The 25,536-nt window shown below is 47.1% G+C and overlaps 1 protein-coding gene across 4 annotated transcripts in view; it reads right to left on the bottom strand.

Moving 5' to 3' along the window:
* The window catches only part of LOC144106925 (uncharacterized), a 618,131-nt gene that overhangs the window by 46,831 nt on the left and 545,764 nt on the right, over positions 1 to 25,536 (bottom strand). For all 4 annotated transcript variants that reach the window (XM_077639887.1, XM_077639889.1, XM_077639886.1 and 1 more), the window contains 2 exons: positions 17,651 to 17,734; positions 14,439 to 14,631 (listed from right to left, as the gene is read on the bottom strand). In XM_077639887.1, coding sequence (XP_077496013.1) covers positions 14,439 to 14,631; positions 17,651 to 17,734 — 277 coding nt within the window. The remainder of the gene's footprint in view (positions 1 to 14,438; positions 14,632 to 17,650; positions 17,735 to 25,536) is intronic.

Raw genomic sequence — 25,536 nt, 5'->3', positions numbered from 1 at the left:
CGCTCTGGCAGGTAGCCACAGTGGCCATCTGGCAAAATCCCAAATATTCCCAAAATTCCAAATGACCCCTAAAACTTTGGAAGTAGGCCCACCCTACAAACTAGATTAAGGTGGATTAGTGGGTCAGATTATTATAATCCCACAGGATAATCCACTGGAAGGTATACTAAAACATTCTAGAAGGTGATGATTCATGCATGTCATACAGGGGCAATAGCAACCAGTTCCAACCGCAGTTTTGGCAGGAAAATTGCAAGAACAACATTAGAAACACATTGCAGACATTATACCAGGAATATAAATGCTATTCTAAATGTTAAAACGCCCTTTCTTCTTTAAGAATGTTGTTAAGAAGGCCTCTCAAGTTTGTTTTTTTTTATCAGTCATGTTCCCTACCCTGCTGTGGGTCTACATGGACTCCTGTCATTGTAATGAAGTGCTTGATTTGAAACAGAGCAGAATAAAGTTGGATAGTATTTTCAGAATGCATGACGAGTTTACTGTAGTTCATGCCTGCATAGTATAGAAAGAAGAACAAAGGGCACTGTTCTACTACAATTATTACTTTGTATTATCTCCATTGCATTCTGATGTGTGCATTTCAATAGGGTTACTATATTATGATAACATGTGTGTTCTATCATAATTTTTTTTAATGTATTTTGGGGGTTTTATCTCCCAAAGTGACTGAGGCTATGAGGGACGCTGTAGTGAAGGGCTCCGGAAATTTCGAGCACCTGGGGTTCTTTAACATGCATGGACATTGCACAGTACATGGGCCTCTAGAACTTCGCCTCCATCGAAATTCGACCGCCGCGGCCGGGATTGAACCCGCGTCTTTCGGGTCAGCAGCCGAGCGTCATAACCATTGAGCCGCCACGATGGCCATAATTTTTTATTGTGTTGTTGATGATATTTTTGCATTAATTCACCTGCTTATAATTACCTATGTACTTACTAACAAGAGGTCCCCCTGTGAGTACTAAACTATGGGGCCTCCTTCTATAACATTCACCATGAACTATATCACAACTGTAAGCTGAAAATGAGACAGCTCCTCATCTTTCTGCACTGCTGTAAGTGCCAGTGTGGGTGGTGGATTCCAAAAGAAGGCAAGCGTAGCAGGGGGTGGCAAGAAGTTAGGTGGACGAATGAGATTAAGAAGTTTGCGGGGATATGGTGTGTGGAGCTAGCAAAGCATAGGGTTAATTGCAGAGACAAGGAAGAGGCCTTTACCCTGCAGAGAGCGCAGCCAGACTGATGGTGATGATGACTGTAACAGACTTGGGAACATCACGGGGTGGAATGGGTGTGAGAGACATGCCCCATGCCAATGGAATGTGCATGTGGGTGTGTAGCATGTCTAGAGCAGGGGTTCTCAAACTTTTTTAGAGCAGAGGTTCTCAAACCCCAACAGCCTTCAACATGTGCCAAGGAACCCCCCTCACAATAAGTCGACACAAGCGTCACAGTTGGTCGATGTTGCTTGGTTTGGTTTGGTTTATGGGGGTTTAACGTCCCAAAGCGACTCAGGCTATGAGAGACGCCGTAGTGAAGGGCTCTGGAAATTTCAAGCACCTGGGGTTCTTTAAAGTGCACCCGGCGGCCGGGATCGAACCCGCGTCTTTCGGGCCAGCAGCCGAGCGCCATAACCACTTGGCCATCGCGGCGGCGGTCAATATTGCTTGTGAATGAACCATATGTGCTTTTCTCTTGCTGTTTCATTCACTTTTGTAAGTACAGTGCCCGCACTCGTAATTTGTGCACATTTAAGGCAAGAAAGCCTTTAATGGCTCATGCTCGCGGTCACGAACGTGTCCGTCAGTCCGTGACACGTTTAGTTGGAACTAATAAAGATAGGAGAAAAAGAATGGTTGCATCAGACAGAGAAGGAAAAAATGACTCTAGAAAACAAGTTTGATGACTGTAAAGTAATTAGTTAATTATAGCCAAAAATGTCAAAATTTAGTTGATATAGCCTCGGGAACGGTGGAACGTCGCATCTACCAGAAGTCGTCACAGCATAGTGAAATAATACGGGGACTAATAAAGATAGGAGAAAAGGAATAGTTGCATCAGATAGAGGAGGAAAAAATTGAAGAATCCGCATCATACACAGCGGTGGTTGGGCCAAAACAATGCTTATTAGCTTTGTTCGATTCAGCCGTGGTTCTCTGCACCGCCGGCACTGGTTCACGGTGCGCTGCACCAAAGCCCTCGATTCACAGTGCCCTCTGCACTACTGTCCGCGACTGATTTGGGTGCAGCCGTGGTGTCGCTGTGGTGCAGGGAACCTTGGCACCATCCGCGAAAGAGGTGCAGGAAAGTTGTGCACATGTTGACGGCCTTAGCAGACGACGTTTGCAGCCGACGATCGCAATGCTCGTCAATATCGATGACAACTTATGGAAGTTTGCCCCATTGTTGACGGATCCGGCGTAAATTTTTGTGACAATGGCGGAGAAATCTACTCAACAAGAGGTACTGTTGTGAGTTTTAGCTCAGAAGCGTTGTGACAGGTCGCCCATATGTGTATGAGCGAGTTCACACGAATTTTTTTTTTCGGATGGGGCAACAACTGTGTTGCCCACAAGATGACATATCTCCACGGATGTCGAATAGGAAGTCCAGAACTCTTTTCAGGCACAGCGAAACCTACGACTCGGACACATCGAATGTATCGGCGATCCTATACATGCTGCTCTGCGTGCCCGGGTAGCTAAGGGAAATGAGGCACGACTTCTCGGCGGGAATTTGTGGGCACCCTCGATCGAGGTGTCGGAAAATGCACAGATGCCTCGAAGCGCACTGAAAGTTCCTAAAACGTCTCTCGTGACAACCTGAATAGTCTCACGAGTTCAAAGCTGAAATATCTAGCTACAACGCTTTCGTAGTAATTGGGAATTCAGTTGCGGTCTGTCCGAACCAACTGCGTTGCTGCGAAGGAAAGCACTGCATCGGCTTCATCATCCTGACTGTCGGAGGACTCCAGAAACCATAAAAATGACTTCGGCGATGTTGTCGCTCATTGTCTCATGAGGCACGAAAACAGACGCACCGCGAGAACTGACAGCACAACGGACAAGGTCACGAGCTGTGGCGAGCAGCCGACAAGGCCTGTGCGTGTGCCCCCGATTGAAAATTGCCGCACCAGTGAGGTGTGGCGTTGCTGACGCACTGCACCTGCACCACAGAACTGGAACTGCACCGTGCGGCACCTGGCCGGCACCAGCGGCAGTTTTTCAAAATTGGTGCTGGGAACCAGTTCTGAATCGAACGAAGCTATTGCTTTGATGTGTGTTTAGGTGTTGTGCGAAACGGTTAGAGAAGGAGTGTGAGGAGGAGGACAGCGGCAATAACTGTTGCCGTAATCTGGCGTGACATCATTCCGATGTAGCAAAAATCAACCTACAAGTGAAGTATGATGACTGTAGAGTAATTAGTTAATTAATAATAGTCATAAATGTTAAATTGCGTCGAAAAAATGGTGTGACATCACATCCACTGGAAGTCGTCACAGCACTGTGAAAACACAGAATGGACGAAAGAAACGCTAGATTTAGTCATTAGAAATTAATAAGCTGTAGTAATCAGTAATTAATTAGTGATAGTAATTAGTAATAGTAATAAAAAAGTGGAACAAGTCAGTGTCAAGTGGTTCAGTCGAATAAACAGTCAAAGAATTAAACAAGTGCTTTGTCTTTAATAATAATTCACAGAGGCAGCAACAGTAGCAGCCAAAGTCGCGTGGAAAGGCTTTCGCCTCACGCAGTTTAGATCGTCAAAGTGCCCCTGAATTTTTTTCTTTAATTTGTGCTTTCAAAAAGGGGGACGCAAATTAGACAAACTTTCTGAACACGTCCTAAAGAACTCTACAAAGATCATAATGCACAATATATACCGTATATTGCCACCTATACGTAGACCTCTCATCTTAAACCCCTTGCTGACCAACAGAGAAGTTGACTCAAATATATAAGACACATACCCCCTCCTGCCCCGCCCCACGTTACGTAGTTCCCTGTGGGATGGCACTGGTGGCGCATACGCGCAGCTCAAAGCAATAAACGCACAAAGATCCAATCGCAATGCCAGCATTGGGAGGAAGAGGAGATAACCGGCGATAAAACGGCGCCCTCGCATGCGGCCCGGCTGACCGAACAGCAAACAGTTCGGTAGTTTTGAATTTCGGCGTGCGCGCGCAACTGTTCGTCCAAAAAAATGCATAGCTGCCCCTCGTAGTAGTCGTGGGCAGCCGCGTGAACACGCGGAGCCGTTACTGGCGCTCAGCGCCTTGGCATGCTGCCAAGGTCTGTGCTGCGTATGGCACAGACGCTGCACAGCTAATGCTAATGAAGAACTAATGCTAAGAAATTAGTTTTAACAAGCCAGGTACTGTGTCTGCTTCGCGCACACATGCCAGTAGTGTACTGGAAACGGGGCCAGTGTGGGTGCTCGTGGAACCCACAAAAGCAGCCCGCGGAACCTAGTTTGAGAACCCCTGGTCTAGAGCTTGGCCGTGGTGTGGACAGAAGAGTGCAGTACATGCACGGTCAGTACGTGGACTGGTGTGCGTGACTTCCAGCTGTGCAATAAAACCTGTCGTGACACTTGTGAGGACTCGTCCTAAGGAATTGCCAGGGAAAACAACGCCAGAACTTCCGCATGCCAGGAAAGCTCTGTGCCTATACGATGCTGGTGCGCCAACTCCTGATGACTAAGTTTGAAAGTGAGCAACTACATATTTTGCTCTCAACATCGATCAACACCAGGCCTGCCCTTTCAGCTAGACATTGCCGGCACAAGAAGCCCAAAAAAATTCACAGGCTATGAAGATTGCCAATTTCCCGACCGATTGACTCTACTGTCAGCTTTGGGGGGCTTGGCAAAGCAATGACGCCGCTTCATCGGTGGCTACACTGCCTCCTTTCAGGGCAAAGTTCACGGCTGTGTAGGAGAAGCTGAAGGCAGAGCTATGCACCTTAGGGTGCCTCGATGCCAGCACCGCCGTCTAGGGTGGAGACAACTTCAACGGCGCCGCCATATTGAATCACACGGGATCAGTCGCGCTACCATTCGTAACGGTACGTTCATGCACTCAGCACGGTTCAGAACGCTTTGATTTGAACAGTCGTTTTCATCAGTATCGCACTGCGCATCTTTTTACTCATAATAGCCATTTTAATATTTGAGAGTCAAAGATCTAATTGTATGACTAAGTACATATGTGAACAAAAACAGTGCAGGAACATGGACACGAAAGAAGAAGACGGGACAAGTGCTGCACATGGAACAGGGCTCAATGTACAAGAAATGAACGTCACTAAAACGCCGACTTGAGCGAGTTGGTACGTACTTGAACAAAAACAGTGCAGGACCACGGACACGAAAGAAGAAGACGGGACAAGTGCTGCACATGGAACAGGGCTCAATGTACAAGAAATGAACGTCAGTAAAACGGCGAGTTGAGCGAGTTGGTACATACTTGAACAAAAACAGCGCAGGAACACGGACACGAAAGAGGAAGACGGGACAAGCGCTGCACATGGAACACGGCTTAATATACTTGAAATGAACATCAGTAAAACGGTGAGTTGAGCGAGTTGGTACGTACTTGAACAAAAACAGTGCAGGAACACGGACACGAAAGAAGAAGGCTGGACAAGTGCTGCACATGGAACAGGGCTCAATGTACAAGAAATGAACGTCGGTAAAACGGCGAGTTGAGCGATTTGGTACGTACTTGAACAAAAACAGTGCAGGAACACGGACACGAAAGACGAAGACGGGACAAGTGCTGCACATGGAACAGGGCTCAATGTACAAGAAATGAACGTCAGTAAAACGGCGAGTTGAGCGAGTTGGTACGTACTTGAACAAAAACAGCACAGGAACACGGATACGAAAGAAGAAGACGGGACAAGTGCTGCACATGGAACAGGGCTCAATGTACAAGAAATGAACGTCAATAAAACGGCGAGTTGAGCGAGTTGGTATGTACTTGAACAAAAACAGCGCAGGAACATGGACATGAAAGAGGAAGACGGGACAAGCGCTGCACATGGAACAGGGCTCAATGTACAAGGAATGAACGTCAGTAAAAAGGCGAGTTGGTACGTACTTCAACAAACACAGTGCAGGAACATGGACAAGAAAGAAGAAGATGGGACAAGCCCTATTCCATGTGCAGCGCTTGTCCCGTCTTCTTTCTTGCCCCTCTTCCTACACTGCTTTTGTTCAAGTTTGTAGGACTTAATTGTAGGGCCTTGAGTGGTCGATGTTGAACATTTAGTGTGCCGTCTGTTGGTCTGAAAAATGTGCTATTATTTTACAGATCTGTTGCCCAGCAGGTGCTTCCGCTTCGTGCGAGTGGAAGAAATTATCTCTTTTTTTTCTACGTGGTTTGTTGGTGTTAACAGCCACGCGTTGTCAGCTGCTCGCATACTGCAGTTGGTTTCGCTTTCGTCGTGTGGGCTGTTTCCATTTGTTGTGCTCGCAAATACCGATATATGTCTGCTTTCTAATCTTGCAAAGTGTAACTGAGAATTGCTCGCCTGTTTATAGCTCACAGGGGTGCAACCACATCTGGTTACTGGTGGGCGCTGGTATATACAAACTATGCTGCCTTATACCAACGTTGCCACTCCGCCTGCATTTTCTTTCTCGAGGCCCACGAAAACTGATTGCCCCTCGTTGGTGAGGATAAAGGAGAGCACGTTGTTGGGCGAGTCGGTCATAGATACTTAAAGAAGGGAATTGCGCTTTTCTCATCCGTGTCTTTTTTAGCCCAATGCCCTTCTTTAAGTGTGAGGATAAAGGATTACTGCAAGTTTTTTCCTCGTTTAATTTTTCTGACTGGCGCACAACCATTGCGCATTTTTGCATGCGCTCATATGCAGACTTCGCTTGTGCCATGGAAATGCTCACCGGTTGCTCTGCTGCGATTCCTGTTTTTATGAAACACATTTCTGCATATATTTTTCATTGTATTTATTCTATTCAAGCCCATCTGTACTCATTGATAAACCATCCATAAAACCTACACAAAAAGGCGAACTTGAGGTCATTAAATAACTGCAGTAATTCATTTCCTAAAACTTTAAATCCAAAATAAAAGTAATCAACTTTGAAAAGTCATGCTTTGTGATAAGAATTGGACAGAAAAGGTATAGTTTAACAAAAGCTGCAATTTTTAAAGATGCCTATTGGTACGTGCAATTCCTGTTTTGACTGCAAAATTGGGTGATGACGGGTTTGGCTGTCAGAAAAATAACTGCTACCTAAAAGTTGAGCTTCATTTCTGCTCCGACTCCCACGGGAAGCGAAAACAACACAGGCATTTACGTGTTGACCTGGAACACATTGGCACACAGCAGCCAGTCACCATGGCTCGGTGGACTTGACAAGCTCGTCAGTTATGCGGTCAAACACTGACAAACAAGTAGAACCACCAGTGAGTCATCCGCAGCCACTATGCCTCGAATTGCGCAAGCTCAGCTACTTAAACTAAGCACTACACCGACCGCCCGCCGTGATTAAAAATGGCACCGCAGCGAGAAAGAGGCGGCCTGGGGGTGGTCAAAGGGTGGCATCACCCTGAACGGCGGCGCTGGCATCGAGGCAACTTAACGCACCCTGCCGAGAACCTGAACGTGGAAAAAGCCGAGCAGATGAGATGGCAGACGCACCCAACATTGCGAACCAAAGTCAAAGGTCGGGGCGTGGCACTGCCTGTGTTACTATGTGCAGCAGCCGCTGCGAAGTCCACAGGTGGCACCTGACCTCGGCTTTGTTGATGCCAGCGCTCTGCACCATTGCCGCCCTACAACAGCAGCCCCAACTTATCTTTGGACACCGCAGCTAGACTGGTCGCTTCAGCCAGCGGCGGTGCTTGCCTCCTGGCACAAGGTGCGTCTCATGACTCAACGCTATGGGCTCGATGCCGGCACTGACACCACATGGTCAACGCCTCCAACTGAAAAAATTGTGTGCCATCAGTGTGGTGGTAGGGGACATAAGGCATGAGATTGTGACACAGGCCACACTTCCAAGCGAGCTGCCCGGGAAATGTGCAAGCGCAGCAGTTGTTCTGGCTAACAACAATGCAACCTCTTTGCTAGTGGCAGGAAGGAAACACAGCTTGAGGTTTTCACAGGTGACAGTGTATTTTATGCCCTTCTAGACACTGGTGCCAGTGTTCACCGAATGGGCATGTCAACTTTTGAGACGACTAAATGAAGTAGCCTCAGCATCAGAAAAAGAAAGACATGCTCTCCAGCTTACAGAGGGGTGATATACCAGAAGCAACAAGCTCTGCATGTACAAGGCAGTAGCAGGAAACAGCAGTTCGTCCTTCTGAACAAGCTTTGCCACAACAACATACTGGGATGATACTTCGTTGAAACAGCAGGCTTCTCTGTACACATACGTCTTGGCGAATGGACACATGGACGGATCCCCTGCCATTGGTGAGGTTCAGCAAGGCACCCCTCAGCGGTACACAGTAGCTGCTGGCTCTGCTCAAGGCTACTCCTTGCTAGCTTAACAATAATATGCCATCGCGGAAGACTGTGATGAGGACCTGGCTGCCACCTTGCAGCAGCAGTTTGCTGTTTGCAAGAGGCAATGACAACTGCGGCCAAGTGACCGTCGACAGTGACCAACTGGATGCCATCCTTAGTCAATATAAACATACATTCTGAAATTACCCTGGCTGCATGTCTCTGATTACACAAGCAACCACTATCTGGTCCACTGCAAACCGCATCCAGTAAATAAACGCCAAAAAGCACGAAGTAATGGACCAGTGTATGCAGGAGTTTCTGGATCAAGACATCAGGCAGACCAGCAGGATCTGCCTAGCAGTCAACTATAGACCATTAAGTACCAGGACAAACATACCTGTGTATCCAATGCCACGTATACATACTGGGTCCTTGCACAGTTGGGACATGCCAAATGGCTTTCAAGTCTCGACCTGACCCACGAGGACATTCACAATTAGACCATGCTCATATGCCACAGGGGCATGTTCCAGTTTAAGGGGGGTGCCTCTTGGAGTGGCTGGAGAGCCAGCAACATTTCAGTCCCTCATGGACAAACTGCTAGAGGGCATTGCATGCCTTTCTTAAATCACATCCTCTGAACATATGAACCATGTTGCAGAGGTGCTACATAGGACCGACATGGCTGGCCTCTCGGTAAACCTGACAAAGGCAGGACCTAGACAGGCTTCTCTCTCAGTTTCCCCAACCCCGTACAGTTAAAGAAATACAAATGTTCCTGGGCCTTTTTGGCTGTCACAGGCATTTCGTACAGGCAGGCACAGACTGATTGTGGGAGGCTGGGCAGGCAGGCAGCATTTGAGTTGCTGAAGATGACACTGGCAGACAAAGTGGCCTTTGCCCTACCTAATCTGAACAAATCATTTGTTACTGAAACTGACGCTAGTGGCATAGGCATTGCAGCTGTCCTGCTTCAAGAGGTGGATGGCTTGCTCCAGCCAGTCTCGTTAATTAGCGGGACCCCGACTAGAGCAGAACAAAACTACATGGCTCCACAATGGTAATGCTCGATAGTCGTGTGGGCTGTTGAAGAGTTCAGGCCATATATTGAATTTCAACTTCTGAAGCTCACTGGGATTATGCATCGCTTGCATGGGCGCTCAAAAAAGAACACAGATCAAACCAGGTGCGACGAAGGGTTCTGTGGCTACAGGGGCTCAAGTGTATGATCAAGCATCTCAGAGGCCATGCAAACAACCCATCCGCAGTGCTTCGAGCAATTTCCCACTGGCCATCCAGAACCAATGCCTTCAAGCTTGGCAGAAGAGTGGTTTCCAATAGAATTCAAGGAACCACAACAAAAGCTTCACTTCATGTCGTTGCACCAGCTGGACTAACTGACAACCCAACCGACTGTACAAATCTGAGGCATGAACAATAGAAAGACCCATTGTTGCAACAGCTGCTACAATAATTTCAAGGGGCCATACTGTTAACAAGAATAAAAGCGCAACAACACGACACAAAGAAGGAGGAAACCGACAGGACAGGCGCTAACTTGCAACACTTTACTGTCTTCATAAACCACCGCGTATATATCAACCACAGGGGGGGGGGTAAAGACAGATAGGGGGGAACACAGTTGAAAGCACGTGCGTAGAAAACTCGAATGGCACAGGAGATTCCGCAGATACTATGCCATATCTAAAAACTGACATTCTTTTTTATACATCACGTTCGACGGGGTGCTAACACATGCACTCCCACTCTTACATATTCTGTGCGCTTCTATCAATTCGCGTGCGATCGTGTCTTACTTTTGCTGATACTGACCCAAAAGGGGGAAAAATGGTTTGTGACTTGGCCAGAGAGAGCCACAGAGTGGTGAATGGCGCTTTGCTTTGGATGTAGGGAGACGCACAGCTGCATGTACCGTGGCTCCACCTAAGGGAATGTGGTTCTGAAGTTGGAGCATGACAATCATCTCGGTGGACATGCAAGCTTCTTCAAAACTTTAAGACATATCGAGAGGCGCTTCGTGGTCAAACACATCTCATGTGGTATGAGGCTGCCAGAGCTGTGCCAAGCCTTCAAGCCTTGTCGTCTGAAGCCCAAGGCCATTATGGAGTGGGTGCCTGCACCTATGCAACAGCTCAGCATGGATCTTGCAGGGCCACTGCCAAGAACCCCACGGCAACACATTCTTGTAGTTCTGGACACCTTCATCAAATTCATCGAGCTCTTCCACCTGTGTGCACCAACTTTGGCGACAACAAGATGAAAGAAGTCTTCTGTCACCACGGTGTACCTTTTTCCATCTCACGTGACAGCGGCAAGCTTTATGTCTGCAAGGTCTGGAAAGCAGTGCTGCAACATTGGGGCATACAAGAGAAGCACACAGTTCCCGTCTTTTTGCTGATGATTGTGTCATCTACCGCCGCATCAGCAACAGCAGTGATCAGACAATATTACAGGAAGATCTCAGCAGAATCCAAAAGTGGTGCTCCGACTGGCTAATGCAGCTCAATGTTTCAAAATGCAAATTCCTGCACATTTCACGCAAACGCTCCAATCTCTATTTTCCATACACCTTGAACTACATAGCCTTGTCTCAAACTAATTCATACCGGTACCTCGGCATTGAGATAACAACCAGTCTAACATGGGCAGATCACATAACGAATAAAACCAGTCAAAAGACGGAACACAGCGAAGAGACGAGGCACACACACGACGACTGGGCTAGCAACTGTGCTTTATAGAAGAAAACAGTCTCCCAGGAAAAGTGGCAAAGTTTGCGCAGCTCAGTTAACAACAATCTACATCTAAAGATAAGCTGTGATCTAACGCCGTTGTGAAAGGAAGCTAAGTTCCTTCTGCGTGAGGTAGGTAGAAGGACTGCTGATGCAATCATCTCCTTGAATACTAATGAGGAACGCATCGAGGATTTTGCGCTCAACTTTTTCCTTGCCTCTGCTGACAATACTAACATTGGAAAATAGTGGGTAGCAACCGCATTCCCGGCAATGTCGAGGCAAGTTAGCGCCGTCAGTAGGGGACAGAGAGTTGTGGTGTTCTCTTAGTCTGTCATTAATACATCGGCCACAACTCTCTGTCCCCTACTGACGGCGCTAACTTGCCTCGACATTGCCGGGAATGCGGTTGCTACCCACTATTTTCCAATGTTAGTATTGTCGGCAGAGGCAAAGAAAAAGTTGAGCGCGAAATCCTCGAAGCGTTCCTCATTAGTATTCAAGGAGATGATTGCATCAGCAGTCCTTCTACCTACCACCTCATGCAGAAGGAACTTAGCTTCCTTTCGCAACGGCGTTAGATCACAGCTTATCTTTAGATGTAGATTGTTGTTAACTGAGCTGCGCAAACTTTGCCACTTTTCCTGGGAGACTGTTTTCTTCTATAAAGCACAGTTGCTAGTCCAGTTGTCGTGTGTGTGCCTAGTCTCTTCCCTGTGTTCCGTCTTTTGACTGGTTTTACTCCTGAACATGTACCAACTGACCCAGATTTCAACACTACCACATAACGAAATTATGCGCTAGTGCTTCCAGGACACTTGGATTCATCAGGAGATCACTTGCCCTGTCTCCCCCAGCCATCAGAGAACTAGCATATGTAACATATATTCGCAGCAAACTAGAATACGGCTCAACAATATGGAATGCTCACCAGGCCTACCTGATTGACTCACTAGAGGCCATCTAAAACCGGGTAGCACGTTTCATCACCTCGCAGTACAAACCTCGGCTCAGTGTAACTGTCATGAGATCATCTCTCGGTCTGAAATCATTAGCGCTTCGCCGAAAAATTTCAATTCTCTGCTTCTTCCACAAACTGTACTTAAACTTTCCAGCACTTCGGGGAAACCTCCTGCGCACTCTGGTATGATCATCTCGCCGCTTATTTAATTCCAGAATAATAAAACTATTAATAATAAAACTTTCCTATACCCGGTGTCAGCTATGATGCACTGTAAAACTACCAAACGCTTTGTTGGACATGTTCTACTAAGGTAGTGTGTATTTCTGTGTGCTTCTTCTTCACATTTCCTTTGATTGACTGTATTAATTTGTTCCTCTTTTACTTTGCCTAGTTTTCTCAATTTTGTTTTCCTTTTCATATGTATGACCGTCGGACACTATGTATCCCCCCCCCCATTTATGTAATGTCCCTACGGGACCCTTAAGAGTTAATAAATGATGATAAATGATGATGATGAGACCTGCTGGACAGCCTGTAGAAGGGTACAACGCAACAGTTGAGCCAACCATTGTCAACTACTGCTTCTCGAACTGTGAGTGGCTTTCGCGAAACGGATGTCAAGGAGCGTGGCGACAAGCTTCGCGCCTGCATTCTTGCCCTATGGGCAGGAAATGCGTACATCTTGGGCTGACAGGTTAATGCCCTGCATCGACACCACATGCCCTACCCATGTCCAGAGAGCAAAGACTGGAAAGTGAAGCATTTTAACAAGCACCGTCAGCCGGCCACCTACAAAGTTGACGATCTTCGTGACAAGCACACTCTAAGCAATGATAGTGCACAGCTAAACTCGCCCTCACTGCCCTAGCTGGTCGCTGCTCCTGAGGGCCAAAATAACTGCAACGTCCCTACTTCAGGAAAGCACATGGGAGAGGCCAATGCGGACTAGCTAATCGCATGCCATCCACTGTGAAGGCCCTCTTGCATGGATTCATAGGAGGAGCTTGTAGGTGAGTGGCGCCGTCAGCTATCACAGTGAGGCACAGTAACAGACCTGGGAACAAACATGGCACAGGTGGTGTGGGTGTGCGATAGACGTGCCACATGCAGGCGGTGATGTGCGTTTGCATGCGTGACATGTGCAGAGCATGGTTGCGGTGGGGCAGAAGAGTGGAGTACATGCGCAGTTGGTGCGTAAACTGCGACATGCGAAGAAAACTGGCGTGGTGAAGTGATGATGCAACTTCTGGCTTTGCAGTAAACGGCTCTGAAACACCTTCTGAAGACAGTACTCAAACTCGCACAATCATTGCATTCTGTTGTCATGAGCACCTTAGCTAAACAAAACACCTCTACACATAGCATAGAACCTACAATCGTGAGCAAAAGTTGGTGAGCCTTTTCTGGCGACTTTTCCTAGACTTTTTCATGCTTAAGTCCTCCTTTCATTCATAAGAGCGTGTTGTCGGGAAAGTTGGCTTTGCATGATATAAAAGAAGTGGGCGCAAAACTCGGACAAGGACCGAGAAGAAACACAAATGACGTCAAACAAGCGCTACTTCATGCTCCTGCGCAATTGTGTTCAGAGATGGCTAGTGGCTAGGTTCTTTCAGATGTCACATGGCTGCCATGGCTGCAGCCAGTCAGCAGCGTTGCTCCAAAGGGTCACGAGGCTCCGAACCCCGGGGAATTCTCGCGCAAGTCAGCAATGGTGCCAGCATAGGAGCGCCGACCTTTGTGTGTGCAAATGCGTCGAGAGAAGAGGGAAAAAGGAACCAAGCCATTGAAATTCAAAATTTTAATAGAGATAACTCAGCTTCTAAAATTGCATTTAAAGAATCCTTGCTAAAGGATAATTGTGAAGCAGCGTTGTTTAACATACCACGAATACCGCACCTTTATATAGAGTCCCTTTCAGAGCCCCTTCAGTTGTGAACTATTCTAGGAAAGTATTCAATACTTTACTCACCTCAAAACTCAATTTGTCTCAAAATTTTTCTCCTACGACTTCCGAATTAATGGCAGGTTTACTGCAGGTTTTCCTCAAAAGGTGTCGCCTGGCTAGTGTTTCTGTGTGCTTCATCATCATCACCGTCATAGTCACTCTTAATGGCACATGCTGGGGCATTACATGAGGTCATAAATTTTAATAACAAACACAAGTAAAACACCACTGTTAAAATGCACTGTAACATGAGGAGAGGAGGGGACACTGACCATCAGCAATGGGCAAGATGTCGATGCGGGCACCCAGGTCGACAACCACCCCGGAGCTGGTGTTGTATGCATATAGGGCGCAGATGGCCTGGTGCGTGACACTGAGCGCCCCGACGCCCACCTGGCCGAGGAGAGCCTCTGCTAGTGCAGCCTGTGTCTGCAGGCTCAAGCTGCGTGGCACACACAGCTGCACCTGCACAGCACCAGTCACACTAGTGCTTCCCAAGTGTGCCAAGTTTCGTGCAGAGCATTTTTCAAAACTCAAAATGCCTGCTGCAGCATCCAGACAAACTGTTCAGTGCAGCTAAAAACACGACTACATAGAGCCGAACTAAAAGCAGCATGATGCCACCAATTGGCCAGGGCCAGTATCTCACTTGGTTTCCATGATCACAGTGAGGCGGACCTGCACCTTGTCGTGATCAAAGAACCCAAAAGGGTAGTGACACCTTGTCCATCATCTTAGTCAGTGTAAAGCACATTTTCCACATCTAATGCGTGACCTAGTGATGTGATTGGGACCGAAGTCACTTTGGAGCAGCTTTCGGGACAGCCAAAAGCGCCTATTGGCACAGAAAAGTTAGCATTTGGCGCAGGTACTATATGCTGTATTTTCCAGTGAATAGGTCGCGCTTTTTCTTTTTAATTTTTTGTTGGTGCGCCTCATATGCAGTGAAAAATTATGAGCCACCACGCACCATCTTTTGTAGTTCCTAGTAACATGTTTGAAAGGAAAATTGATGAGAAAAAAGAAGAATTGAGTTATTACACAGTTTCAGCACAGTGCGATATGCTAGCGCGGGAAGCCGGGGACCCAGCTACGCCTGCGCAGTAGCCAGTGTGTACTCCTCAGAGCCATCTGCGCATGCACAGTTAGCTGACCATAGATGCGGTTAACGGTAGTGGAAAGCATTATGCCAAAATTTTTAAAATGCTATCCTATGGCCAGAATCACATAATCTCACAACAACCGGACTGAATGTGGTGGCGGCACGTAGTGCACGCTGCATCCAGTCCAGTCATATTCTCGAAAGTTTCGATTTCAGCATTGCATCCGTATGGCTTCACGCGTTATTTTTTCTCAGCATGACGCTGTTTGTGAGGCAAAGAAGGTGCAATGCAAAACTCAAGTTGCGTGCCATTGAGTATGTGCTGGAGAACGGGAACCACATAGCAGGGAGACAGTTCAACATGAGTGACAAATATCATCCAGGACTATCCGCCTCTCTTTGGTAGGCAACCAAATGAACCCCGAAACTGATGCCCACTGAAAACTTCGCGGTAGCATGTCATTTCCTCACTTCAGCTGAGCAAGGACATGGAAATCAACACTGACACTGTTTGTGAATGTTTTTGCCTTTTGCCATATGCATTTTCAGCGTGCCCTCTACACTACACTACGGGATGACCAGGGTAAATCCCTGCGTGCTGCAGGCCTATTTCACTTCTCTGTTTTCATTACACGTGGTGACAATGGGCCCGGCCAGCTTGATATACAGCAAGCACATGTTCATGAAGGATAACACGCAGTGCCCGAGAATTTTGTCCTCAAGTAAATACGGAGTTTTGGCGTAGGCTTGGTGCAGATTACTCGTATTTTGTCATAAGGTAGCAGCATATGTAGCAGGCTTTGCCTTTTGGCACACATTGGTGCAATTGGTGCAGCAATCAGATCACTGCTGACCAGACAAATTTTCGTTCAATCCTTGGCTAAATAAAGGGCAGTTCTTAAGTCAGCTTCATGGCATCAAGGTTTATGGGGGTTTAACGTCCCGAATTGGAGTAACATGGACAATTCAGCTAGTTGGTACATTTTTGAAAACTTTGAAAGCGCTGCGGCAGGGGACACAAAGAAAAAGACACGAAGGACAAGCGCTTGTCTTTCGTCTTTCTCTTTGTGTCCCCTGTTGCAGCGCTTTCGAAAGTTTTCAATAACGTCCCAAAGCGACTCAGGCTATGAGAGACGCCGTAGTGAAGGGCTCCGGGAATTTCGACCATCTGGGGTTCTTTAACGTGCACAGACATTGCACAGTACACGGGCCTCTAGAATTTCGCCTCAATCGAAATTCGACCGCCGTGGCCGAGATCGAACCCGCGTCTTTCGGGCCAGCAGCCGAGCGCCATAACCACTCAGCCACCGCGGCGGCTCATGGCATCAAGATAGATCAGTGTTTTGCTACAACAGTGCCTTTCATCAGCGGACACTAAAAATGCCTCTCACTCAAACAAAAAGCTCCTAGGTTAGTGGTCACCTGTCGCAGGGCTGAGGTTAATCAAAAGCTGAAGTAGTAAGCTACAAATACTGGATAATGTTTTGATAAATGTGCCAGTACAGTTGCTAAGAGAAGTAGTGCACAGTACCCCACCAGTTTTTTTAAAAGGTTCACCAACCACAGACACCTTGCAAAGCTCCACCACTGCCATGTGAGGAAATCTCCAAAGCTGCTCCAGTCTTATCCAATTCAATGCAATTGAAAATGTTCTTTATTGGAAAAGGACACAAAGTAGCTTGACTAGGCCCAGAGCTTTTCACACGGCACCGCACAGCACCCATAAATAATAAAACATAGGCTGAAACTGCATAAACAACGGAAATTCAATGCCAAATACATTGAAAAAGATGAAAACCATTTTTAGTAATGAAATCAGGTTGAAATAGAACAATGTGACATAAAACACAGAACACCATTATCAAAAGGGAAGAGTATAATGCCACTAACATTTATGAATTAATCGAGACCTAAATATTAAAAAAAAAACTGTCCATGAGATGACTCAGATTGCAATTTGGATATTGCTGTTCAGACACTGTGTTATATTAAGATGACACAGACTATAGAGCATCGGATATTCAATAAAAAGGCTGTCGTCATCCATCATATGTCTAAAAAAATCCTGCAACAATAAATCCTTTTTAGGACGACAAACAAAAAACACAGCTTTTGCAGCGATATTCAAGATGATACCACATAGAGTGGAGCAAGCATTTAAAGTACTACTAATGCAACAGGCAGCTGTAACTGAAAGAGAGGACAGCGGCAACTTGGTGACCCTTCAAGCAGCCCTCACAGAGCAAAGAATGGTGCATGCATGCAGCACTTCAGCGAATGTTGCCCAAAATCAACTGAATCTACCCTGTTCTTCAGGTAGCACACAACACATGACCCCGGAAGTTGGCCGGCCGTTATGCAACTAGGAAAGCAGTCACTCACTTTGTACTCCAACGGATTTGTGATGCCCAGGTCACGGAAAATTTTGTGCATCAGTTCGGGCAGCCCATCCACATCTATTGTGTACTGGAAGCAGGAGAGGGTCAGAAAAGAATAAAATCAGCAAGTACCGATCTGTGGAAAAGGGTGTCAAACTGAGGGAAACATAAGAAGATGACATGTACAGCCTGTGGATACACGGGCCAAGGGAAGAAATATGCATGCAATTCACCCTGTTTTTAATTATTATTTATTTACTTGGAATACTGCCAACCCTTTAGGTGGTTGTTGCCGGGAGGAACTAAATACAGTGACAATGGCAAAAACACACAAATCTGAAAAATACACAAATTTACGAGCCAAGCAATCAAGCAGCTATACAAGCCAAGAATATAAGCAAACAGAAGTGTTATGCCTGAACGAAAGAAAAGAATTTTTCAATATTTTTTTGTTGGATTATTAAGTCATCTAGTTTGTTCAAATCAACTACTTTGTAAGCAAAGAAAGAGTATTTAAACACATTGATTTTGGCATGAAAAGAGAGCAGAGTGAGGGCGTGGCGGTTTCATGTAGCATAGCCAGAGAAAAAAGTGATGTACTCTGAACTGTCAAAATTCAATTGGCCTTTAATCTTTTTAAACATGAAGCTTAAACAACAAATTATATTTCTTTCAGAAATTTGACTTAATCCTTCTTTTTACTAAGGTGGCAGTCTGGACATGTTGGTGATTCATGATGGAAATGTACAGCGCAAATAAAGACGACACAAGGAAGACAGATTGAACACACGAACGCTGACTTGCAACAGTTTATTTTGGAACTCTGACCAGTATTTATAGCTGAAAAACCAGGCAATTATCATACATGCGCAGTAGGTGACCCATTCATATGTTGGCGCAAATGCATATAGCAGTTGCTTACCAGTAAGAGCAATAGATGGCTTGGCCACGCAGGACACACCCAACCTGTCTATCATATCAGGCTCTATTACCTCTCGAGTGAGTTGGCAACTGTTTTCGGCGATAACAGAGCAGTCTTGGTAAGTGGGCTGACACACGATATCCAGAAACCCTCCTCGCCATTCAGACACATTATTGCAATGCTCTTGGAGGCAGTCGTTCAAACATCTACCGCTTCGTCCTACATAGCTCTTCCCACATTTCAAAGGGATGCTGTATAGACAATCGAATGCATACATTCTATGAACTTTGTTCGTTGCTTCTTTTTGCAGTTCTGATCCTTTGAATCACTGGCCCTGGACAGTCTGCATAATTTATGCAGCTTATCGGGGGCAGAGAAAATACCTCTTACGTTCCCCCGTTCGCCGATCTTTTTTATGCGATGAGACGGGCCATGAATGTATGGGATCACAGCAATCCGTTTTGTTGAAGGCGGTAGTGACGTACGAGTCTCTTTTGAGCACAGGTGCTTAAGAAGGGTTTCCGCGACACTGATCAAAACATGAGTGGGATACCCTGCGGCTCTGAGACGAAGGATCTGTTCACTGAAGCTAGCAGCCATTCCCTCAGGACTAGATTTACAAAGCGCATTTTTCAAGCATAACCCTACAATTCCTCTCTCTACCAGTTTGGAATGTGCAGAGCCAAATGGAAGCAGTGGCTTGTTAGCGCGTGGCTCGTACTTCCAGTAGATATAGTCCAAGGTTCGACGGAACACCGTCTGGTCAGGGCGAAGCATGATTTATTCACAAATGAAAATTGGGTCACTGACCAAGTCGAAAGATGAAAAATGACGTTTCGGGTCCCATACGGGGCCCTTGTTCACAATGAGGCTGTCACAGAAGAAGGAATGGTTATATACGCTTCAGAATCTTCTGCAATCTTTTCACGTAGATAGGATGTAGCGTGCCCTGATTCTTGTTTAGCGTGTTGGCCGTTGTCTGGATGATTAGGGATTCTAGATGAAGTCTTGCAGATAGGTTTCTTTCCGTCGCCAAGATTTCCACCTCATCCCAGCCAATCTCGTGGCCAGTGGACAGCACGTGCTCTGCAACTGCATTTTTTGCTGCACGCTTGTTTCTGACGTCGCCCTGGTGCTCCTTCATGCGCCGCTGGAAGTTCCCGGTTTCCCCAATGTAGACGGAGGGGCAGTCGCTGCAAGGGATCCTATAAACAACGCCAGGGAACTTGGCACGTGGTAGCGGGTCCTTCACGTTGACCACATCGGCTCGCAGTTTGCTAGTTGGCACGTGTGCAATGTGCACTTCGTGTTTACGGAAAATCCTAGAAAGGGCCTCGCTGATCTCACGCACGTAGGGAATCGCAGCACGTTTTATCTTTTTTGTCAGCTGTTGTGCTCCTCGTGTGTAGGTGGCTTTCTTGGTGACATTGCTGGTAAAATTTCTAGGGTAGCCGTTTCGCTCAAGACCGTGCTGTATAAGCTTCATCTCGTTGCCAAGGCTGACCGGGTTGGAACAGATGTTTTTAGCACGGTTGACAAGTGACGCAACCACTGAACGCTTGTGAGCCGTAGGATGAGCGGAATCAAAATCCAGGTATCTCCCCGTGTGCGTTGCTTTTCGGAAGACGCTGAAGGCTAACCGATGCGCATCACGTTTGACGAGCACATCCAAGAACGGGATCATGCCGTTCGCTTCCTCTTCCAAAGTGAAATTTATGGATGGCTCTACGGCATTCAGGTGTTCAAGGAAGCTGTGAATGTGCTGCTTGTTTAAAATGCAAAAGCAGTCATCAACATACCTCAGAAACACCTTTGGACGATGTGTGAACGAGTTCAGGGCTTTCTGTTCAATAGACTCCATTGTCAGGTTGGCAGCCGTGACTGAAATGGACGCTCCCATTGCGGTTCCTAAGCAGAAATGAAGCAATTCGCTGATCTCGCTGACGTTCAACGGCGTGCGATCGGGAAATGAGGGGTCGCTTTTTATGAGCTCCTTGCAGGTTTCCACAGCAAGATCGACCGGGACACTTGTGAACAGGGAACATACATCAAAGGACACGAGCACATCGCTTTCTTCGAGGACGACATCCTTGACTTTCTCAATAAAGTCTTGCGAATTCTTGATGTGCGTCGCAGTTTGTCCCACCAACGGAGCCAACACTTTGTGCAGATAACCGGATAGACAGAAAAGAGGCGACCTGGTGAAATCCACGATTGGCCTTAGCGGAGTACCACTTTTGTGAATTTTCGGCAAGCCATATATTGCCGGAGCGGATCCGTTAGTGCAAAGAAGCCTGTAGTACAGTTTTCTTTGAGAAGGCGGAAGACCACTGAATATGTCAGACAGGATCACTTGCAAGCGGGACTGTATTTTGGACGTAGGGTCCTTACTGAGCTTGCAGTAGGTTGTCGCGTCCTCGAGCATCTCTGACATTTTTGAGTGGTACGCAGACCGGTCAAGCACAACAGTCACATTTCCTTTGTCTGCGGGCAGAATTGCAATATCTTCCTTCTTTCTCAGCGACTCGAGGGCCTTCCGTTCACCTTCGGAAAGAATGTGCTCATGGTGCTGTTTCCGCATTCCTTTAAGAACACCGATCGCATTCATTCTGACATCTTCTTGTACGTCTTTATCAAGAAGACTAATGGCTCTTTCCACAGCGCAAATCATCTTCCGTGTATCCGGCGGCTTCCCCTGATTGAAATTCAAGCCTCGGCTTAGCACCATTTCTTCGGTGGCACTCATGGTGTACGACGACAAGTTTTTAACCTTGAAGACTGGTCCTCTAGACTCGTTCCTTTTTTCCCCCAGCAAAGTGCATAGTTTGCTTCTTTGCGAAACTTCGTGCTTTTCTGTTGTGCGCCTCGCTTCTTGGTTGGCAGCTAGTTGTACCTCCGCGTAGATTTCTGGCATGCGGAACTCTAGTTGCCGCTTCGCAAAGAAAGCCTCCTGTTGTAGGCGCTTCAAGGTGCACTTACATTCATCGATGCGGGCTTGTACAAGCTGTCACTCTGCCTTCGTCACGACGTGGCGTCCAAAGGCGGTGTTCACAGGTCGACGAAGCTTCAGTGATCTTGGGGTCACGTTGTTCGATTTGCACTCCAGGCTGAAGCGCAAGTGGGTGCTGAAGGCTGCTAGGCGTGCAGAGAGGCTTATGAAGCGCCTTATTCCTGTGACAGCTTGTTGACCAAATTGATGGCGAATATCTACATAGTCCAAGGTTCGACGGAACACCGTCTGGTCAGGGCGAAGCATGATTTATTCACAAATGAAAATTGGGTCACTGACCAAGTCGAAAGATGAAAAATGACATTTCGGGTCCCATACGACCCCTCATTTCCCGATCGCACGCCGTTGAACGTCAGCGAGATCTGCGAATTGCTTCATTTCTGCTTAGGAACCGCAATGGGAGCGTCCATTTCAGTCACGGCTGCCAACCTGACAATGGAGTCTATTGAACAGAAAGCCCTGAACTCGTTCACACACCGTCCAAAGGTGTTTCTGAGGTATGTTGATGACTGCTTTTGCATTTTAAACAAGCAGCACATTCACAGCTTCCTTGAACACCTGAATGCCGTAGAGCCATCCATAAATTTCACTTTGGAAGAGGAAGTGAACGGCATGATCCCGTTCTTGGATGTGCTCGTCAAACGTGATGCGCATCGGTTAGCCTTCAGCGTCTTCCGAAAAGCAACGCACACGGGGAGATACCTGGATTTTGATTCCGCTCATCCTACGGCTCACAAGCGTTCAGTGGTTGCGTCACTTGTCAACCGTGCTAAAAACATCTGTTCCGACCCGGTCAGCCTTGGCAACGAGATGAAGCTTATACAGCACGGTCTTGAGCGAAACGGCTACCCTAGAAATTTTACCAGTAAAGTCACCAAGAAAGCCACCTACACACGAGGAGCACAACAGCTGACAAAAAAGATAAAACGTGCTGCGATTCCCTACGTGCGTCAGATCAGCGAGGCCCTTTCTAGGATTTTCCGTAAACACGAAGTGCACATTGCACACGTGCCAACTAGCAAACTGCAAGCCGATGTGGTCAACGTGAAGGACCCGCTACCACGTGCCAAGTTCCCTGGCGTTGTTTATAGGATCCCTTGCAGCGACTGCCCCTCCGTCTACATTGGGGAAACCGGGAACTTCCAGCGGCGCATGAAGGAGCACCAGGGCGACGTCAGAAACAAGCGCGCAGCAAAAAATGCAGTTGCAGAGCACGTGCTGTCCACTGGCCACGAGATTGGCTGGGATGAGTTGGAAATCTTGGCGACGGAAAGAAACCTATCTGCAAGACTTCATCTAGAATCCCTAATCATCCAGACAACGGCCAACACGCTAAACAAGAATCAGGGCACGCTACATCCTATCTACGTGAAAAGATTGCAGAAGATTCTGAAGCGTATATAACCATTCCTTCTTCTGTGACAGCCTCATTGTGAACAAGGGCCCCGTATGGGACCCAAAACGTCATTTTTCATCTTTCGACTTGGTCAGTGACCCAATTTTCATATGTGAATAAATCATGCTTCGCCCTGACCAGACGGTGTTCCGTCGAACCTTGGACTATGTAGATATTCGCCATCAATTTGGTCAACAAGCTGTCACAGGAATAAGGCGCTTCATAAGCCTCTCTGCACGCCTAGCAGCCTTCAGCACCCACTTGCGCTTCAGCCTGGAGTGCAAATCGAACAACGTGACCCCAAGATCACTGAAGCTTCGTCGACCTGTGAACACCGCCTTTGGACGCCACGTCGTGACGAAGGCAGAGCGACAGCTTGTACAAGCCCGCATCGATGAATGTAAGTGCACCTTGAAGCGCCTACAACAGGAGGCTTTTTTTGCGAAGCGGCAACTAGAGTTCCGCATGCCAGAAATCTACGCGGAGGTACAACTAGCTGCCAACCAAGAAGCGAGGCGCACAACAGAAAAGCACGAAGTTTCGCAAAGAAGCAAACTATGCACTTTGCTGGGGGAAAAAAGGAACGAGTCTAGAGGACCAGTCTTCAAGGTTAAAAACTTGTCGTCGTACACCACGAGTGCCACCGAAGAAATGGTGCTAAGCCGACGCTTGAATTTCAATCAGGGGAAGCCGCCGGATACACGGAAGATGATTTGCGCTGTGGAAAGAGCCATTAGTCTTCTTGATAAAGACGTACAAGAAGATGTCAGAATGAATGCGATCGGTGTTCTTAAAGGAATGCGGAAACAGCACCATGAGCACATTCTTTCCGAAGGTGAACGGAAGGCCCTCGAGTCGCTGAGGAAGAAGGAAGATATTGCAATTCTGCCCGCAGACAAAGGAAATGTGACTGTTGTGCTTGACCGGTCTGCGTACCACTCAAAAATGTCAGAGATGCTCGAGGACGCGACAACCTACTGCAAGCTCAGTAAGGACCCTACGTCCAAAATACAGTCCCGCTTGCAAGTGATCCTGTCTGACATATTCAGTGGTCTTCCGCCTTCTCAAAGAAAACTGTACTACAGGCTTCTTTGCACTAACGGATCCGCTCCGGCAATATATGGCTTGTCGAAAATTCACAAAAGTGGTACTCCGCTAAGGCCAATCGTGGATTTCACCAGGTCGCCTCTTTTCCGTCTATCCGGTTATCTGCACAAAGTGTTGGCTCCGTTGGTGGGACAAACTGCGACGCACATCAACAATTTCCAAGACTTTATTGAAAAAGTCAAGGATGTCGTCCTCGAAGAAAGCGATGTGCTCGTGTCCTTTGATGTATGTTCCCTGTTCACAAGTGTCCCGGTCGATCTTGCTGTGGAAACCTGCAAGGAGCTCATAAAAAGCGACCCCTCATTTCCCGATCGCACGCCGTTGAACGTCAGCGAGATCAGCGAATTGCTTCATTTCTGCTTAGGAACCGCAATGGGAGCGTCCATTTCAGTCACGGCTGCCAACCTGACAATGGAGTCTATTGAACAGAAAGCCCTGAACTCGTTCACACATCGTCCAAAGGTGTTTCTGAGGTATGTTGATGACTGCTTTTGCATTTTAAACAAGCAGCACATTCACAGCTTCCTTGAACACCTGAATGCCGTAGAGCCATCCATAAATTTCACTTTGGAAGAGGAAGCGAACGGCATGATCCCGTTCTTGGATGTGCTCGTCAAACGTGATGCGCATCGGTTAGCCTTCAGCGTCTTCCGAAAAGCAACGCACACGGGGAGATACCTGGATTTTGATTCCGCTCATCCTATGGCTCACAAGCGTTCAGTGGTTGCGTCACTTGTCAACCGTGCTAAAAACATCTGTTCCGACCCGGTCAGCCTTGGCAACGAGATGAAGCTTATACAGCACGATCTTGAGCGAAACGGCTACCCTAGAAATTTTACCAGCAAAGTCACCAAGAAAGCCACCTACACACGAGGAGCACAACAGCTGACAAAAAAGATAAAACGTGCTGCGATTCCCTACGTGCGTCAGATCAGCGACAAGCCTGTACGTAAGAAGATCAGTGTGTTAGTAGCTAGTACTTCAAAAGAATACGAACTGCAGTCAAGGAATATTAGAAAATCATCACCATACCTAAAAATCTTGGTTACTTTAAAATTTGGCAGGCAGCTACAAAGGGCACTGTCAAGATGAGCTAAGAACCACTAAGAACCAGGGCAATACTGGGGCCAATACAAATTCCCTCCTTCTGCAGATATGGGTGGCCATCCCATTGGATAAAAGTTGACCGAAGGTAAAACCTAAGAAGTTCTAGGAGGTCACTGCTTGACATTCCAGTTTCATTCATAAAAGCTACGTTTCCGAATATATCAATACAGTCCTGGACACAAGAGAGCAAGCCTGACTGTGGCGATGAATAGAAAAGATCCTTATGTTTACTGAAAACGCCTTGAGGTTCCTATGCGGTGAACACTCAAGGTAATTCAAGACGGCCTCAGAGTTCTTGACTTAGAAAGCGTCTTCAATGCGTAACAGGTCGAGCTTTTTCTGAAGAAA

This window comes from Amblyomma americanum, chromosome 10 (assembly GCF_052857255.1).
Source record: "Amblyomma americanum isolate KBUSLIRL-KWMA chromosome 10, ASM5285725v1, whole genome shotgun sequence".
In the NCBI taxonomy this organism is placed as follows: Eukaryota; Metazoa; Arthropoda; class Arachnida; order Ixodida; family Ixodidae; genus Amblyomma; species Amblyomma americanum.
The sequence above is the reverse complement of the archived record's forward strand: the minus strand, read 5'-3'. Positions and strand labels throughout refer to the sequence as shown.